The sequence below is a fragment of the Rhamphochromis sp. 'chilingali' genome (assembly GCF_963969265.1).
Source record: "Rhamphochromis sp. 'chilingali' genome assembly, chromosome: 22".
Lineage (NCBI taxonomy): Eukaryota > Metazoa > Chordata > Actinopteri > Cichliformes > Cichlidae > Rhamphochromis > Rhamphochromis sp. 'chilingali'.
In genome coordinates, this window is record NC_137950.1 from 14,760,427 (window position 1) to 14,778,992 (window position 18,566).

Sequence of the window (18,566 nt, forward strand, 5' to 3'; positions counted from 1 at the left end):
TGCCTTCGCCTTGGTTCTCACTCAGCTGTAACGAAGACATTCTTAAGCACTTCCAAAGGACTTTACATTTAAATCAATTGGACTGGATTATGTTGTTTAATGATAATTTGATTTATAAATAAACAAGTTAAACAAGTATATGCTTATTCTATAAACTACACTGCTGTTATATTCTGGCTACATACTGCAAATAGTAAACACTGACATATGAAATAAATGTCTTTTTTCATATAAATTAAAAACACAAAGTTGAAAAGTTGTATATGCTGTCATTTATTCCTGAATCAAGTAAGTCAAATGTCACATGGTTAGTTTTTTTTTGAAGAAACCAAAGGGTTTTTAGCTACAGTATATACCGGATTTCATGCATTTTACAGTACACATGGCATGAAATTTCTTTTTACATGCAATGAATTTTAAACAATCACTGTACAATGTTTGCAAAATGTTTATCTCAAAAAGATTCATTGTAGAGCAAAAAAGTAAAGTCACTTTGAAAACACAAAACTTCCATAATACTTCAGAGTACTTCAGAGTAAGTGAGGGATGGAGTGATTTCAGACATAGCTGTTTGTGTTTAGCGAATCAAACGTGGTAGCACTGACATTTATATGCACAATATTCATTCCTAAAAATATCAGGAGGGTATATTCACAGATATTCATCCTATTAATTTAGTTCACACCTACAACTAAAAAATGTGATCTTTGTTATTCTGCTGTTGCATCAGTCCCTGGACCTGGAACGTCTGCTGGATTTTCATTTATCATCTGTTTGTATTTGCTCTTGAAAAATCCAGCCTAGGAATGCAAGGGAAAAAAATCAAGCAATCATTAATTTCAGTGGCAGTAAAAATTTAAATAAATAACCAAGCTACATAAATGAATATTGTAACCTCTAAATTATTTTTTAACTGGAAATCGTCACTAAAATGTTTTAAACCTTTGTAATTATTGAAAAAGTGTAAGAAATGTCTTTCACCTTGTACAGGCCAGCAGTGAGTAAAGCCAGAAAAGCCAACCCTCCCAGACATCCTCCAATAATTTCTTTGGTGAAATTTGGCTCAGGATACACTTCTACCACAACTTCAATCTGAGAGAAAACAGGATGTCGATGCCAAAGAAGCTCTTAATAACTCAAACAATAGACAAGAATGTGTACTCACCTTACGAACAGGAGGGTTGTCAGAACCTGTTGAAAAGTAGATGTACTGGTTTTTGTCGTACTCGAGACTGACTGTGCTGGTTAAGAGGAATTTGGCAGATTGAAGTCCAATCTAAGAAAAAAAAAATAGAATGAGCTGGCCATAAATTAGATTATTTCACTTACCAAGTTACTCATACATATACAGGAACAATGTGTGTTCACCTCTCGCCTCTGTGGACAGTCTTTATCCTTCAAGCTCGGGTCTGCTACCAGAGACATGGGAGCTTGAGGGTCCTGCTGGTCCCTTTGCTGTTCCGAGAACTGCATTCTTCTGCACAGATATTTCCTGGGATCGGCTGGAGCCATTCACCTAGCTTGGGGGTCACTGTAACGAGTGCTCCAATTACCACTGGGACCACTGTTACCTTCACCCTCCACATCTTCTCAAGCTCTTCTCTGAGTCCTTGGTACTTCTCCAGGTTCTCAAGTTCCTTCTTCCTAATGTTGCTGTCATTTGGTATCACTACGTCTATCACTACAGCCGTCTTCCTCTGCTTGTCCAGAGGAAGACGGCTGTCTTGTTGGTTAGCCATCACCATTTTGTCTGTCTGTATGTGGAAGTCCCACAGGATCTTCGCTCGGTCATTCTTGACCACCCTAGGGGGTGTCTCCTATTTTGACCTCATGATATCCAGCCCATACTTGACACAGATGTTTCTGTATACCAGTTTTTCCCAAACTTCTTTTGCTAGGCACGCCAAGTCCAGCCTCAGGATGCTGGACTTGGGCTGAAACCCTTCATGCATGGTCAGGCGCTTTCTCGTCTTGATATCAGTGGCTTCTCCTCCTTTGGCAAGATTATTACCCCAGTAGGGTAGCCAGTGTTGGGGAGTAACAGAATAGATGTACCGGCGTTAAGAATTTAAAATACAAAATATGAGTAACTGTATTCTGTTACAGTTACCGTTTAGATGGGTGAAAATTAGAATGCCATTTTTACCATCGGACTACATCACTCAAATCTGAATGAGCTTCGAATTAGGGATGAGTTTAAAAAATAGATTTCCAGATTCAAATCAGTCTTGGTTTTAATAAGCCAATATCGATTCATTAAATCCTGAATTGATTTTTTAATATAAATGTATTTTGCCAGAAACATCATAATCTCAGGTTAAAGCTCACGAAACTATTTCAACAACAGCCAAACAGCGAAAAAAGCAAATGAGAGAAATAAATGGTAAAATGGTAAATGGCCTGTATTTATATAGCGCTTTTACTAGTCCCTAAGGACCCGAAAGCACTTTACATATCCAGTCATCCACCCATTCACACACACATTCACACACTGGTGATGGCAAGCTACATTGTAGCCACAGCCACCCTGGGGCGCACTGACAGAGGCGAGGCTGCCGGACACTGGCGCCACCGGGCCCTCTGACCACCACCAGTAGGCAATGGGTGAAGTGTCTTGCCCAAGGACACAACGACCGAGACTGTCCAAGTCGGGGCTCGAACCGGCAACCTTCCGATTACAAGGCGAACACCCAACTCTTGAGCCACGATCGCCCAGAAGGTAAACAGATTCCGCAAAAAGATATAAACACAAAGAGCGGATCGTTAACCCAACAGCACATACATGTACACGCTGCGGGAGCTGAAAGCCGACACCTCACAAATTCTGAAGCTGCAGGTTTCGTCACTCTGTGCCCAACAGTGCATATCCTTGGTAGATCTCCCACTTGATGGTGACTTGTGCGATGGGGTTGAAGTTAGCTTCTAGTGTTGTACGCCACTTTCCCATTCAGTTCATGATGAAGGCTCCTAGAGTCCTGTTGATCTTTCAGGGCTCTAGAGTGCGACCAATTTGGTTGCAAATGCGACCAAATTTTTCAGTGGTGCGACTAAAAGAATATATTTGGTTGCACCTGTACGACCAACTGTTGCGGTAGCAAAAAAAAAAAAAAAATCTGCAACCTTCGCTGTGGTCAACAACAGACACACATTATACCCCTATCGTGGACTAAACCAATCAGAGATAGTCAGGGGCGGGACCTCTCTGATTGGCCGTGGTCCAGTAGAAAGTGCAGGTGGAAGAGGGAGGTGAGTAGCTTGAATAAAGCGATATCAATTCATTAAATCCTGAATCAACTTTTAAATATAACTGTTTTGCCAGAAACGCCAGATTCTCAGATTAAAGCTCACAAAACCATTTCAACAACAACCAAACAGCAAATGAGAGCAGGTACACGGATTCCACACAAAGACGTAAACACTGAACGGACCCGACGCATCAGAATCAACTTTGTCTTTCTCGGCTTTCTCACCCGACGGCCCGTAGACGGACACGCTGTCGGAGCTTAGAGGTTCTGATGTGTCCGGTCCGCGCTGTGATTACGTCTTTTTGCGCTGATTCTGAGCTGCAGGTTTTGTCTCTCTCCATCCAAAAAGCCAGCAGCAAAAGAAGCAGCAAACTGCGCTTCACATTTGATCAATGTCGTCATGAATTTTGCTGTTTTGCTTCCACGACTATTAAAATCACACTCCATGCACAGCTAGCTCTCTCTCTATCTCTCTCTGTACTTCAAGAACAGTTTCCCGTCTCCAATCTCTGTTTTCTGTATTATTCGTTCGCTTATTACCCACCAGTCTACCGCTGTTTACAACGCTGTGGCTGCTGTCTTTTTCTTTTTTTCACTTAAATGATCTCGGACAAGAAAGCCTATTTTTTCTGTTGTTCAATACTGAAGAAATTTAAACTTTATATGCAGAACTTTGTAGAATATTTTTAAGGTTATCTGCTATAAAAAGCCAGACCAGGAAAATCTCCTTCATGATTTTCTGTGTTTTATTCTCAGTTACTTTCACACAAAGGCATCTGCTGTGATGTTCACAATTCTGATGAAGTCAGTACTGATAAATGATCAGAATTATAATATTTCTGACTGTCTGAGGCTAAGTTGAATCGAATCAGGACTTTGAAAACCGGAATCGAATGGATTATAGAAATCAGTGATGATACCCAGCCCTAGTGAGCAGCCTAGGCACGACAGAAGTGTATGTAGCTGTAATAGGAAAAGAACTATTGCTAACTTTTCTGTTAAGTTAAGGCCTGATCCTTCTGAAATTCATAGCCAGTGCTCTGACACGGTGTCATCAATCTTTGAATGCTGAAAAAGCACAGTGTATCCAGAAAAACACATTATATTATATAAATTATTATAAAATTTGTGTGCGCCTAACTTTTGTGCCGGTACACCTAACTTTTTAAAGTTAGGCGTACTGGTACGCCCATGGCAAAAAGTTAGTCTAGAGCCCTGTCTTTTACAGTTCTAGACATTCCAGGATCCAGGTGTGGGGCATCGAGTCATAGGCCTTCTTGTAGTCAATCCAGGCAGCACACAGGTTGGTCACCCTAGTGTTGCAGTCTTGGCTGACTGCTCTGCCTACCAGTAGCTAGTGTTTTGCGCCTCTGGTATTCTTGCCAATTCCCTTCTGTGCCCTGCTCATGTATTGAGCAATGTGCTTGTTCATTTTAGCCAGACAGTAGCTTCCATGTGGTACTGAGGGTGGTTATTGGCTGGTAGTTGGATGTGACTGGAATCTCTGGGAACTCTTTCAATACTGTTGGAAAACCATTTCAGGTGACTACATCACAAAGCTCATCGAGAGAATGTCAAGAGTATGCAAAGCAGTAATCAAAGCAAAGGGTGGCTGTTTTAAAGAATCTAAAATATATGTTTTGAGTTATTTCAAACATTTTTTTCTACATAATTCCATATGTGTTCATTCATAGTTTTGAAGTGTGTCCAAACATAATGCTAGGAAAGTACCTGCAGCGGGTCAGGGAAGTCCAGAGGGGTGAGCTGAACGGTAAGAACAACAGTAAGCTATCAACACCTACATCCTGCCCATGATCAGGTACCCTGCTGGAATAATAAGCTTGCCAAAGGAGGAGATAGAAGTCATTTAGATCAAGATGAGGAAGTTCCTGACCTTGCATGCATCCTGCGGCTGTATGTTAAGTGCAAGAAAGGAGGCCGGGGACTGGTGAGTGTCAGAACCACATTCCAGGATGAGACAAAGAACATCCATGAATGCATAATGAAAGTGGCCCCAACCAACCACTTGCTCAGTGAATACCCCAGGCAGCAGAAACCCAAGAATGAGGAGCAAGAGGAGGAACCATCATGGAAGGACAGGCCCCTGCACGGTATGTACCACCAGAGGAAGTGGCTGACATCCAGAAAGATCCTGTGGGACTTTCACATACAGATGGACAAAATGGTGATGCCTAACCAACCTGACACAGTAGTGGTAGAAAAGCAGAAGAAGATGGCTGTAGTGATAGATGTAGCAATCCTGAATGACAGCAACATCAGAAAGAAGGAACATGAGAAGCTGGAGAAGTACCAAGGGCTCAGAGAAGAGCTTGAGAAGATGCGGAGGGTGAAGGTAACAGTGGTAATCAGAGCACTAGATGCAGTGACTCCCAAGCTAGGCAAGAGGCTCCAGCAGATTCCAGGAACAACATCTGAGATCTCTGTCCAGAAGAGCGCAGTCCTATGAACAGCAAGGATACTGCACAGGACCCTCAAGCTCCCAGGCCTATGGTAGAGGACAGTCGCTTGAAGGATAGACCGCCCGCAGGGGCGAGAGGGGAATTTTTTTTATATACAGTATATATACATATATATATTAATGAAACATGTAACACAAATTTCCCTTCAACTACCTGCTCTATCCATCCTGAACTGAGGTTGGCAGATATTTCATATGTCCTCTTCATCCGTCTTTCCAGGAATGTGTTGCACTTGAACACTCTGCACCTGGCTACAGAGCAGTCCTGTTGGTGATTTAAAGAAGACTGAATGGAACACTTGTCTTGACCCAGTGCAATTTGAATTTTAAAATCTACTGTGAATTTACATTTCAGTAGCTAATGTGCAGAGGTGTACTTACAACTACTTTATTTGTCAGTATTTGAGGAACAAGATTTTTGAAAGGTGGTTCTTCATCATTTCCTCTCTGACAGTCTGTGATCTGGAATACATTTAAGTGCCAGTGTGATTGGTCCTCACATACATCTGTCCCACAGCTAAGCTTGAGCCATTTTGGGGTCAGCAGCTAAATCTTCTGGAATATAAATTACCTGTAGATTGCTCAAATCCACCCAAATGTCTTTTTCACCAAGCTTCACTGGAACCCTGATCACCACAGTGAAATTAAGCGCTCTGATATCATTTGTAATCTAAACAAGAAAAGAAAAGAATTACAAGCTTTATAGCTAGGTTTATATAACACAATACATTTAAAAAAAAAAAAAATCTATGGAGAAGGTATATTTCACCGTGACTGACTGTTGAACTGGTTTCTGCGAACTATTCATCCCAAATGTGAAATTGTTGTAACTGAGGGAGCTAAACAGATATATTTTTAAGGTTAAATACAAAGAAAAACAATTAGATAGATAGATTGATTTAAATAGAACAGCACATACTTTTCAAATGTCATGAAAATGCTGTATTTCACATCAATCCATTTCTTTTTGTAAAGTTCACTTGTAGTGGCATGCTCCTGATTTCCACTGAAAGAGAGAATTGAAAATATTTGTATTGTGTCTGGGATATTGCTTTAATGAGTACATGTACCAAAATGAACAGTACCTGCTGGCATTCACAGTGACAAAGATCTTCTTCTCAAGTAGACTGTTGTTGTCAATTCCATAGGAAACAATGAAGAAAACCTTAATTGAATGAGAGAGATAAGACTGAGTAATAATTTTTGCTAAATTATGCAGAACTTAGAATATACTTTATGTATAAAGAAAACAAACAAACCTTAGTTTTGCTCTTGAAAATTGGCTTGTCAATAGTGCAGTCTGTCCTTCCCCGGGATAAACCATCTTCACTGTCCAAGGGGCTGCACTCAATTCTTCCCTTTATTATAAAATAAAATGACTGCTAGATGGATTGGAAGAGCAGCAGATCAGTGATGAATTGATACAGACTTGATCCTGATACCTTACCTGCTGACTCGTGAACTTCCTGTAGGAGAGTCCAGCTGGGTACGTGAGAATAACACGACTGTTGTAGGAGTTTTCTCCTCTGTTCTCCACTGTGACTGTGACATTCAAAAGCTCATCAATGCCCACTTTAACCTCTGAGGATCTGGCAGAGTATAAAGGAGGATGAGAACAAAGGAAAAGGAAAGCAGCCAAGCAAAGTCTTGTAATTCTGCCACACCTGGTGAAGTTGAAATCCACTTTCAGGTTATCAACACACTTGTTGTCATTGCCACAGTTGATGTCAAACCCTAACTGTGGAAGAGAGCATGATGGAAAAAAGTATTTACATGACGTTTTATTTACGGATTGCAATTTGAACATTGTATAGCCAAATCCAATGACCAATTTTTGTGTGCTGCCATTTAGTGGAGGCTTTGTGTTGTTGTTACAGGAAACAAAACAATTTCTGTTAATATTCTTGTTCCATTTATGGAAGACATCTTGGTCCTCTGGACGCTCAGGGAAACAATTTAAAGTGTATAATCTAAGACACAAACTATAATTTTAAGGTAAAGAACTATGTAGAGTAGGACTCATTTTTCCAAAAACTGATGCCTATGCGTGTAGACAAAAGAATTAGAATTCAGGGTGTGGAGCAAGTTGTTTTGTTAATAGACTTACAGGATGAATGGTTGTTGTTTTAGCCTGTGGGGACAGACTTGGTTTGGGATCTGTGTTGGAAGATAAACCATCAAATGTGAATTTGAGCTCATTGGAGAGCACATTGAGAGAGTCTTCAGGACAGGCCTGCAAGAAGAGGGATGAATGGTTTAGATTCAGTGTTAAAGGACTCTTTGCATTGAAATCGATTGATTGTATTGTATTGTTTATATTTTGTTTTGTTTTTTTCCAGATATTGTTAGATTTTACCTCAATATAGAATTTTACAGTTGAACACTGTCTGTTTCTTAAGTCTATAGTAAATGATCCAGACTGCTCTTGTTGTTTCCCACTGATGTATGCTCGGTTGTTTGGAGGTTTCCGAGTGGCATCCACTGTTAAAGTATAATGAATCCTTGCTTGAGCTGGAATAAATCACAAATGGATTTCAATGCTATGAATTTATATAAATAAAAAACATTAAGCTGATGGGCAGTGACTTTGTAGTTTAGAAAAGGAGAGGAGAATGATGGACCTGTGTTGACTGTAGACACTCTGCTCATGGTAAAGCAGAGTTCAGCTGTGTTCTCGAGTGGTTTTGAGCAGTCTACATTCGTAGTAAGGATTTGCTTTGGGCTGAATGAAACATCAGTTTTCACGATTACTATGGGCCTTGATCTGGAAAGTAGTAATATACATGTGAACTACTTTTACCTTCATAATTAATAATATACTAACATATGGTATCATTAGTGGTGTTCTCACCAGAATTAGTAACACGATTTCACAAAAGTAAGCACAACACATTTTATAAACCACTACTGCTTAAAGGTTTTTGGTCACTTAATAATATTTTTAAGATGGCAGAAACATTGCCAACAATAACACATGATTGGACTGTCTTGGACTTACCTCAATAAAACAACTGTGCCCTTTGAACCCACCGCTAAGTCAGGCAGTCCATCACCACTCTGGTCAAAAGATGACTGACTGATTGACACGCCAAAGAACTTCAGTCCTGACTCGACCTCAGAGCCAGTAATTCTCTGTGTACATGGAAATATTTTATCTAATCAAGTTGCAGATTTTGTCAATATTGAGATTACATGATAGATGAGTTTAGACATCATTGTGAGCTCTCTGATGCTGTGCACCTGTGAGTAAGTAGGACTGATTCGTCCTCCTTCACTGTGGAATATGTAGATGCTGCCTTCACCATTATTCTCCAAAGGTGCTCCAACTGCCAAATCCCTGAATCCATCTGAGTTTAGATCAGGCAGCACAGCAAGAGAAGAGCCGAACCTTCCTTTGACAGCTGCATGTCCTCTTAGTACTAACGGATCATCAAAATTACACTCCACAAACTAAAAGGAAGAGAGTTAATATTTTATGATCATTAAGAAAGTTGGCAAATAAACTGATTAATTTAACTGTAGTACATAAAATATTATAAATATTCTAAATATATTTACCGAACCAGTTAATCTGCAAACATAAACTCTTCCCTCTCTATCAGGCTCCGTGTACATTGGGGCTGATATGAAGATCAGATCAGTGATGTCATCATTATTTATGTCCATGGCACACACCTCTGCCCCGAAATATTCACCAGTCTGATACTGTGTAAGGAACAAATTATTAAAGAAAAAAACATCAGATACATAAAAATGATACAGGTTTTGATTATAGTTTATTTTTCATGTCCGCCTTATACTGTAAAGCTGTACCTGCCACGGAAATGGCTCAATCGTTTGTTTCATAAAGCTTTGTCTGTTAGCTGTTGAGAACTGTAAACTCCATGTCACAGCAAGCACTGTTCCTCTGTGTTTGAACCTTGGAGCACCAATAACTGTCAGTGAGCCACGCTGGGTTTTAGCAATTGCCATGGAGTAACCTAGAATTTAACAGTCAAGCAGTCAAAGTCATTAGTTAAAAAAAATCAAATGTGGCTAACATAGACAAATTGTATAGATTTTTCTAAAGTACCTCTGCAGGGAGCAAAGTTTGAAATTACATATTTCAACAACTGTCTAACATACCAGATTAAAACAAACAAAAAAACTTACTTGTATCCTATAATTCAGCCATCATTTGCAGTAAGAAGCCTTCTATTTCAACATACCCTTTTCTTGCCTTAAGCCTACTGCATGTTACAGATGTCTGCAGACCAAAAGAAGTCTTCGCCTGATTTTATTCTGAATCTATTTGTTAAAGTGATTACAGTTTCTATACTCTGAATCACAAAGGAACCCCCAACATACTTACTAGTGAGCATATCCATCCAACCATACATTCATCCATTTGTCTATCATCTTACTATTGAGGGCAGTTTTTGGTCTTTAAACCTAAATTTATTTGTTATTGTTGTCTTTTCTTATTCCAGTCTTCTGAGTTTTCCAGGTTTTTTTATTTATTGTTTTTATTATTTTAATTGTAGCCATTTGTTTCATATTTTATGTTAAGTAACAGACAATCAAAACAATGTGACTGATATTAAAATGCTTTTAGCATATACACCTTCAGCATTTTGAATATTTTTTTCAGTTTTTATATTTCGTCCAATAATAATAATTACAGCATAGCTATGTTTACAGTTAGTTTGTTGTCAGTGTAATATTCTCACCAAGATAACTGTCAGGCTCCAATGGCATCTCGTATGTTTTCACCCTGTCATACCCAGTTGTAAATTGAGTATAGCCTCCCGTCCACTGGTTGGCACCAACAATAGACATTTGAATTCCCTGCAGTGTAGATAGATATATATTGAATTCATAGAAATTAATTTAAAATCTGAAGTTTGTTTGGCTGCCCTTTTTTGTATATCACTTGACTGTCTGGTTAGTTTAAAGTGGTTTTAATTACCTCAGGCACATAAGCTACATTGAATCCCTCTTGAGCCATTTCCATTCTCAGTGACTCCCCACTGGTTTGAGATCCTGAAACACAAAAATAAACACAAATTTAAAAGACTGTAATAAATTCCGATTTGCTCATTCATGCTATTATTATGGCTTAATGGTATAATTCTAAATAATGACTTGCTGTTTATTGAAAGCGTGTCAGAGTGTATTTTGGTCATTTTACAAATGGACAAAGACAAAATGATCAACTTCAGATGGAAGAATTGCTATAAATTTTAAATACAGTTAGAACCACGAGTTTCTGGACAATGACTCAAGCTGTGCACATTTTCAGCTTTGATTCAAGTTGTTTGAAATAAAGACAATAACCATATTCATAAAAGTAAATAACAACTGAAACAGCAAAAAAAAAAGCACAGACATGCGTAACAGACATATCTGTAGACATGTAAGAGAGGGGGAAAGACACAGCACCGAAACACTGATGAGAATACTACAGAGAGTATTAAAATTTAATCAGAACTGGAGATCTCAAGTACTAGGGATATCTGAGAAGCCAAAAACAAACAATGGAATAATGAAAACAGAGGATTCCTAATATTATAAATTAATTTATTAATCAGAAACTTCCAAAAATAAAGTAATTTAGAAACAAATCCCACCAGTCACCAAATTCCTTTTTCTCCATTGTAATGCTCTACCAGGCCTTTACTCCAGAAAATGTCAACAAAGCAAGTTTATGTTTGTACCTTCGATAGAGATTTTTTTCTCTAAGTTCTGTCTTATTATTTCAAGTGCGTTGAAGTCCCTAACTTGAAACACGTGTTTGTCTGAGGGAAAAGATGCAATGGTGTCCAGTTCTTGTTTTGCCTCAGGTTTATTAAACGCATCCCCCACCTAGAGGGGAAAACACACACACACACACATTGAAGTTATTATATTGTGTGGATTTGTTTCCCTATTAAACCAAAGGGATCCAAGTATATTTGCATTTGCAATGAGTACTGAGTTTGTATACTGTACTTTCATAATTTCCCCAAAATAACAAAATGCTCTTATAGATGCTAACATCTAAATATATTATAATAGCCGTTTTTACATGTCTATCACCCATAGCAATCAGTTTCCTATCAATGTTTGCACTTTTTAAAATGCATAAGAAAATTAGTAAGTAAGTAAGTTTTATTTATATAGCACCTTTCAAGATAAAAGTGCTTCACAGAAGATAAAACCTAAAAATAAAAGTTAACCAAAAGCAAGTTTTAAAATATGAGTTTTTAGCTGTTTTTTAAAAGCGACCACGGAGTCCACAGATCTCAGGCTCAAAGGGAGCTTCACAATCTGGGGGCCACAGTTACAAAAGCTCTGTCGCCTTTTGTTTTCAGCCTCGCATGTTGGACAACCAGCCCTGGTCACATGACCTCAGGGACCTGCTGGGAATGTATAAATTAGGTTAACTTTACAGGCTCAATGAACAGGTACTTACCCCAATAGCAAATCGAACAATTTTTTTACTCTCCGCTAGCTGTGCTGCATATGGTAAGCGATTTGAGTCTTGAGATTCTCCATCAGTTATAACTATCAGCACCTTCTTTGCATTTGATCTGGATCCCCTTTGTGGTGTAAAAACATTTTGGCTGTTGAATGAAGAAAATAGAGTTTCAGTTCATTTTTCATCTTGTTGTCTTAGAGGTTAAGTAAAATAACCTCTTAAATAACAATCATACCCTGCTTTTTAACAGTATTTTCTTCTAACATAACAGGGAATTTAGATTTCAGTTAAATATAGCTCTAAAAGTACAGTTTTTATATCTAATATCTGACTTGCTCCATTAACTGTATAGACATCCACAAACACTAGACTCTTTTGAAAAAAGTTACATCAGTGTTTTGGATAGAAAGATCACACAATAAACATGCAAAATCTTGGCAGCACTTACACAGCGTGTTCGATGGCCTTAGCTGTGTAAGTTCCTCCACGTAGTTGTGTAATTCTATCAATGTTAGATTTCCATGATCCAGATGAGAAAAAATTATTAAAGTAGTAATGGACCTTTGGTGAATAAGAAAACTGGGAAACAGAAAACTGAAGAAAAAACATGCACAAAAAAATAAGTGGAAAGTGGAAATAAGTAGAAAACATAAGAAAAAAAACATATTTTATGGAAATTTTAAAAAGCTACATGTACTTGTAATGTCTATGTCTAACTGAGAATAGCAGTGCAGTTCCTCACCTTTGTATCACTTGAGAGAAATGACCCAACGAGGTTTTTCACAAAGGTCTTCATTTTTTGAAAATCTTGACTTTTTACACTCCCTGAACCATCCAACAGAAAGGCAATGTCTGTTCCAATCAGGCATTCTGTCAAAGAGATGGGCAAGGAATGCTCTTTTAGTGTTTCTGAACTGCTCTCTGTGCCCTTTTTGTGGAAAAGACTGAATTTCTTGGTATTCTGGAAGAATAATATTAACATCATTGTTTTCACTTTAAATCTCCTTTTCACTTCAGTTATTTGTATTTTTTCAGGAAGCTATAAGAAATCACAAACAAAGAAAAGGAAACATGTCACTCTTAGACTGTCACGGCTGAGCAGCCAGTGTGTTTCAGATGTTAGACAAGACACAAACTTGCCATTGCCAGTGTGTGAATGTGTGTGTGAATGGCTGAATGTAGCGAAAAACGCTTTGGGGTCCTTAGGGACTGAGTAAAGCGCTATACAAATGCAGGCCATTTACCATTTACAAACGCAGAAACCAAGGAGACAATCATAAATAATGGCTGACTTTAACCTCAACTGAAAGCTAAATAGGAATAACACATGAACTATAATCACAAATCTAACATGAGACGAATAAAAAAATATACTCAGAGCGTTGGTTCAGAGACCCAGCCTGTGACACCAGGCCATGGTTGTTTAAGTTGACTAAAACTAAACAAAGAAAAATAGAAAAAAAAATAAAACTCTTTTTTAATTAACTCAATCAAATTCAAACCAGTAGCATGTAGTTACATTTAATAAAAAAAAACTAAAATGTACAAATTTTGTCCTATTTGCCAACTCAACCAGTCTGCTGAATACAAGCACTCTTCTCTTCTTAAGGGGCGTGGGGGTTCAAACATGTATGGTTTGCAGTTCTTGATGAAGAGACACTGTAATTCTATTATATGTGGCACATGCAATGACAGTAAGTATTATACTCTGTTTTATGTTGTCTCAACTAAACTCCTCTATGTATCAATCAAAGCTTACATTGCAAATAAAAAAGAAAGTAATTCGATTTTGTTCATTCTGTGACCCCCACTGCCCATGTTGTATGTGTGGGTATGTGTGAAACATAAGTATATTTTCAAATCATATAAGTATGCTGTTACCGTCAATGGAAGAAGGGATTGGAGGTCCAAATCTATTGTACTGGTCTATCTGAAAACACACACCATTGTACATGGTGTAGCTTTTGCAGTCCTTTGGAATAGTTGGACCACATGCCTGAAAAGAAAAAAAAGGTCAAATTCTGATTAGAGTTAACTGATTATTTTCCTGTGCCAGTGTATTTGCAGTTCGCCAACTCACCACAGTGTTTTGGGTTCCAGGATCACTTTTCATTGTCAAACCAAGAGACATGTTGATTGCAAAATGTGGCTCTGGATTGGAAGCATTCATTAGATGTTAAAACACTCATAAAATACATTTTGTGATCACTAGAAAAAAAAGTTGAATATGATTTAATGCATACTTGAAAAATGCTGTCAGAGTTTCAGGACATTCTGTTGAGACATTAAGAAACTACCTACCTTGAAATTGTATATTTTGGCAGTTTTCTCCAGAGGTGGTACACCTGTATATTTTCCCTTTTCTGTTTTGTGAATACTGTTCTAGTGGGGCACTGATGAGCAAGCTAACGAGAGAAAACCAAACATAAGATACAAGTTTGGTGGATAAAGTGAAGTGAAAAAGCTCCAATTGTTTTAATAAGGATTACATGATTCAATATTTCTTTGACAAAAAAGCAAAAGTATTAGTGGTAATTATAAACAATTGTAAACCCACATTTAACCTAAAAACCATGCTCTGACTTACTCTGATTGTCTTTGAACCACCTGGTAGCCAAAACCAGCAGCAGAACTCCTAAGGGTCTTCCAAGCCGCAGGATCGATATTGAAACAAAGTGCAGCATTTAAGACTGAGAATTAAAGTAGAAAGAAAAACATTATTGAAGCTGATTATGGAATAATAATGTGATTTTATCAGCACTATCTATAATCACTTATAGAAACAGTATACAGTCTGTGTTAGTTTCGTTGTATTTCTTGAATGCAGCCACAATGTTTCTTTTATGACCACTAGAGAGCACCAAAGTCCAACACTTTAAAGCTCTGAATTTTGTTACTCAGAATAGTTATTGAGTTAAAAAACATTTTTAATATTTTAATTTGGAATCAGTTTTGTGTCTTTGATTGTTGTATTTTAATCCATCAGTCCAAGAGTAAGTGCTGAAACATAAACTTTAAAGAAAAGATATTGTAGTACTTTTTAAAGCTCCATATATTTATCAGGTACAGCACAGTATCAAAACATATCATTACTATACTGTATAATTTGCTTATTTACAGTATTGAAAAAAGCAGCTAAATAGACAATCACACCTGTGTGCACATACATCCTGCTCTCCTGAACTATGTCAGATTCATCAAGTTATGACACACACACACACACACACACACACACACACACACACACACACACGCACACACACACACAAGACAGAAAATGTCTGAGATAAGTAAGGTTTGTATAGCATTTCTATAAATCCCAAAAATAAATTGAAATCAGCAAACTGTGATTACTAACTTTGATATTCAAAAAATACAAAGAGGCAAATATTTTCTCAGATGAAAATCATAAAATTACAATCTAATTTTACATTGCAAATTGAATGTCCTGTACAAGGCTTCCCCCTGAAATGACCGGCCTTATTTTTGCCTTCATTTTTTGGGCATTAGCTTTACACAGCTTTCTGAAATAACCAGTATATCATATAGTGCTTGTTCTCCATAATGTACATGTATTTGAAAAATATACCTCATCATTATTACATGCACTCATTTTTTTTCTTGTCACCATGACTCAGCCATATTAATATGATCATTATTGTTTCAACAATAGTTAAAAACTATCAGTCCGCTTAGAATTTGTTTGATTTTTCATGTTATTTACATTTCTGCTCAATTGTTATACAGACATGAATAAACATGATATTAAACATGTCAGAATAAACTGGACAGATACATATGATGTGACATTAATGTAAAAAGCCTCAGGTTTGGTTTAGCCCTGTATGGGGCTAAACCAAACCTAACAGTACATAACAGTCAGATATGTATGTATAACGATTGCATGGACTTATTACAGTTTTTGAACCTGTTTTAGTTTTATGATTGAAAAACACAGTTTTCATCAAAATGCCAGTCATAATTTTACTGTTTGCTGACCTTCATAATTAGAAAATAATAGATAAAATCACAACACACAAACTTGTTTTACCTGACAGGAATAGTGTAGCACTAGATATCCAGTCCATTGTGTGAGATGTTACATCTGCTGATAGTGTCAGAGAAGAGTTGAAACCAGAAATACAAAAATGATACAGTGCTTCCTCAAAGATAAGACAGTTATTTAAAGGAATTATTATGTAGGAGGAGTTACATCATTATTTTATGACACTTTAGACTGTGGTGGTATTGCTTAAGTCTTATCCAGTGATTCAAGCACTTGATTTTTATAACAACTGAAACGTTTATTAGTTTCTAGGCAACAAAATCAACTCATGTAAATAATAATTAAAGGTTTTATTTGGCTATTTATTATTCTAACTTCAGTTTTTGTTGCCAATAGATTGGTACAGCATCTGGAGTGGTGTGGAGACTGTACTAGTCTGTCATGGTAAACAGAGAGCATGAAAGGAAAGCTCTCGATTTATTGATCTGTGTTTCTAAGATCATCTATGAGCAAATCAATTATTAGTGACTGAAAGATTGTGTTTATGGATGTATACAATGGAAATTCACTTCCTCTGAGATATGGTTGAGGAGATCAGTCATTTGGGAAAGCTGTTGCATCTTCACATCAAAATGGGTGTGAGCAGTGATGAGGGGTCATGGGTGCAAATATACCTCTACTTTAGACAACGCCCTTTCAGTTCCAGTGTGTTGACTAAACATTCATGGATTACCACTAATGCTTCACAGCACGTCACTGTGACTCAATACGGACTCAAGTCATGCAGTGTAAAAACAACAAAATTATTCAAGGTGAAGAAATGTAATATTCTTCAATGGCCAAAAATATGTTAATGTACAAAAACGAACTATTTTTTATAACTAGAACATTTACAGGAATTTGTTTTTAATCTTGAATGGATTAAATGTTATCCTGAAAAGAGTGCTTTATTATTTCAAGTATGTTGAGTGTCCTGACTTGGAACACATTTGTCAGAAGAAGATGTCATGGTGTCCATTTCCTGTTTTGAGCATATTTCAGCTGCCGTAGGGCGAGAGGTGGGGTACACATCACCAGTCTGTCATAGGACTAACACAGAGAGACAGACAACCATTTGTACTCACAAGTAACAGTAGTAGTAGTAATATAACAAAAATATAGCTAGATGACATGGTCTCATTCAAAACAATAATCTGTTGAACACAATTTAATCATGGGAAAATTTTCCAGGTAATTAAATCAAGTTAACATAGGTTTTGTTAATTCACAGAAAATGTTCACTTTTTGTTCTTACTTTTTTCTCTAGACCCCTTGTATTTGATTACTGTTATTTAGTATGAATAGTTTTTGAATCGTATTAACTCATTGCTGTTTTAATACTGAAAAGTGGGCTTGTTTCTATTCTATTAGTTTTTTTGATTTCCCCGTGTGTGAGTTTTTCTGTTTTCTCTAATATCTTCTTCAGTATATCATATCATGTTTATATTATGTTATGTTGTTTGATGTTTTCTTCTTGTGTCCTTGTCTCTCTGTTTTTGGTTTCAAGTCTGTGCCTCCATTCTCCATTTTCCCTATGTGTGTGTGTGTGTGTGTGTGTGTGTGTGTGTGTGTGTGTGTGTGTGTGTGTGTGTGTGTGCGCGCGCGTTGGCCTATGTTCCTTCAGGATCACATACCTGGTGGCAATCACACACTCGCTCTGATGAGATCGTTTGGGCAGCTTTGAAAGGATGCAGCAGTGCATCAGCTTATGATGGCTTGGTGCCTTGAAAGCAGCTAGTGAAGTGCTACTCCTACTTTGGTTATTGTTTGGATTTGTTGTAAAGTTATGTTCATCAGTCTGTCCATGTGCACAGGATTTGGAAATTGCGAGCTGTTGAGTGGTGTGTGACTCTGGTGTGGACTCTGGGATAATATTGACATGAGTCTGGGTCTAAGCAAAAGCCCTGTGGAGACTGGTCCTTCCAACTGCTTTGAACTTTTTGAGTCCTGTCTCTAAATAGGTCTTGCTGATATTTGCAGGTTGTGTGTGTGTGTGTGTTTATCTGTAGGAAAATCTTTAACACTTATAAAATAGATATATACAGTTAAAAGTCTAAAATGTATGCCCTCTTTTTCAAGGTGTCCAGTGGGCAGGATTAAAGTCTTTGTCAGGCCAACACTAATCCCAAGGCCTTATGTTTGACACCCCTAATTTATAAGGTTGTTGAAATCTGCAGACAGCTGAGACTGAAAAACTCACTTAGATGAGTTTATGAATGTTTCTTCCACTAAAAACACTGCAAACAGATGAACAGAATCAACTTTTTAGGATGTTGTTACAAGAATGATTGTGCATGCATCACACTAAACAGTCCATTGTGTTACATCCATGAAAGTAGTTTGAGAAATGAGTGACGT

At 37.5% G+C, this 18,566-nt stretch overlaps 2 protein-coding genes across 2 annotated transcripts in view; both read right to left on the reverse strand.

The window, feature by feature from the left end:
- The window catches only part of LOC308391256 (integrin alpha-M-like), a 219,646-nt gene that overhangs the window by 181,374 nt on the left and 19,706 nt on the right, over positions 1-18,566 (reverse strand). The window lies entirely within an intron of this gene.
- On the reverse strand, positions 577-16,251 carry LOC308391263 (integrin alpha-M-like; the record flags this gene model as incomplete). The annotated part of the gene is made up of 30 exons (XM_080873839.1): positions 577-800; positions 982-1,092; positions 1,166-1,276; positions 5,879-5,989; positions 6,106-6,186; positions 6,296-6,394; positions 6,494-6,563; positions 6,644-6,730; positions 6,810-6,889; positions 6,984-7,082; positions 7,172-7,313; positions 7,389-7,462; positions 7,832-7,957; positions 8,081-8,235; positions 8,346-8,488; positions 8,723-8,856; positions 8,965-9,174; positions 9,283-9,429; positions 9,538-9,704; positions 10,434-10,551; positions 10,673-10,746; positions 11,421-11,568; positions 12,158-12,308; positions 12,612-12,757; positions 12,906-13,033; positions 14,045-14,159; positions 14,244-14,314; positions 14,465-14,568; positions 14,751-14,853; positions 16,215-16,251. 30 exons carry the CDS (start codon positions 16,249-16,251, stop codon positions 711-713), a joined length of 3,432 nt encoding a protein of 1,143 aa, XP_080729965.1. The 3' UTR covers positions 577-710.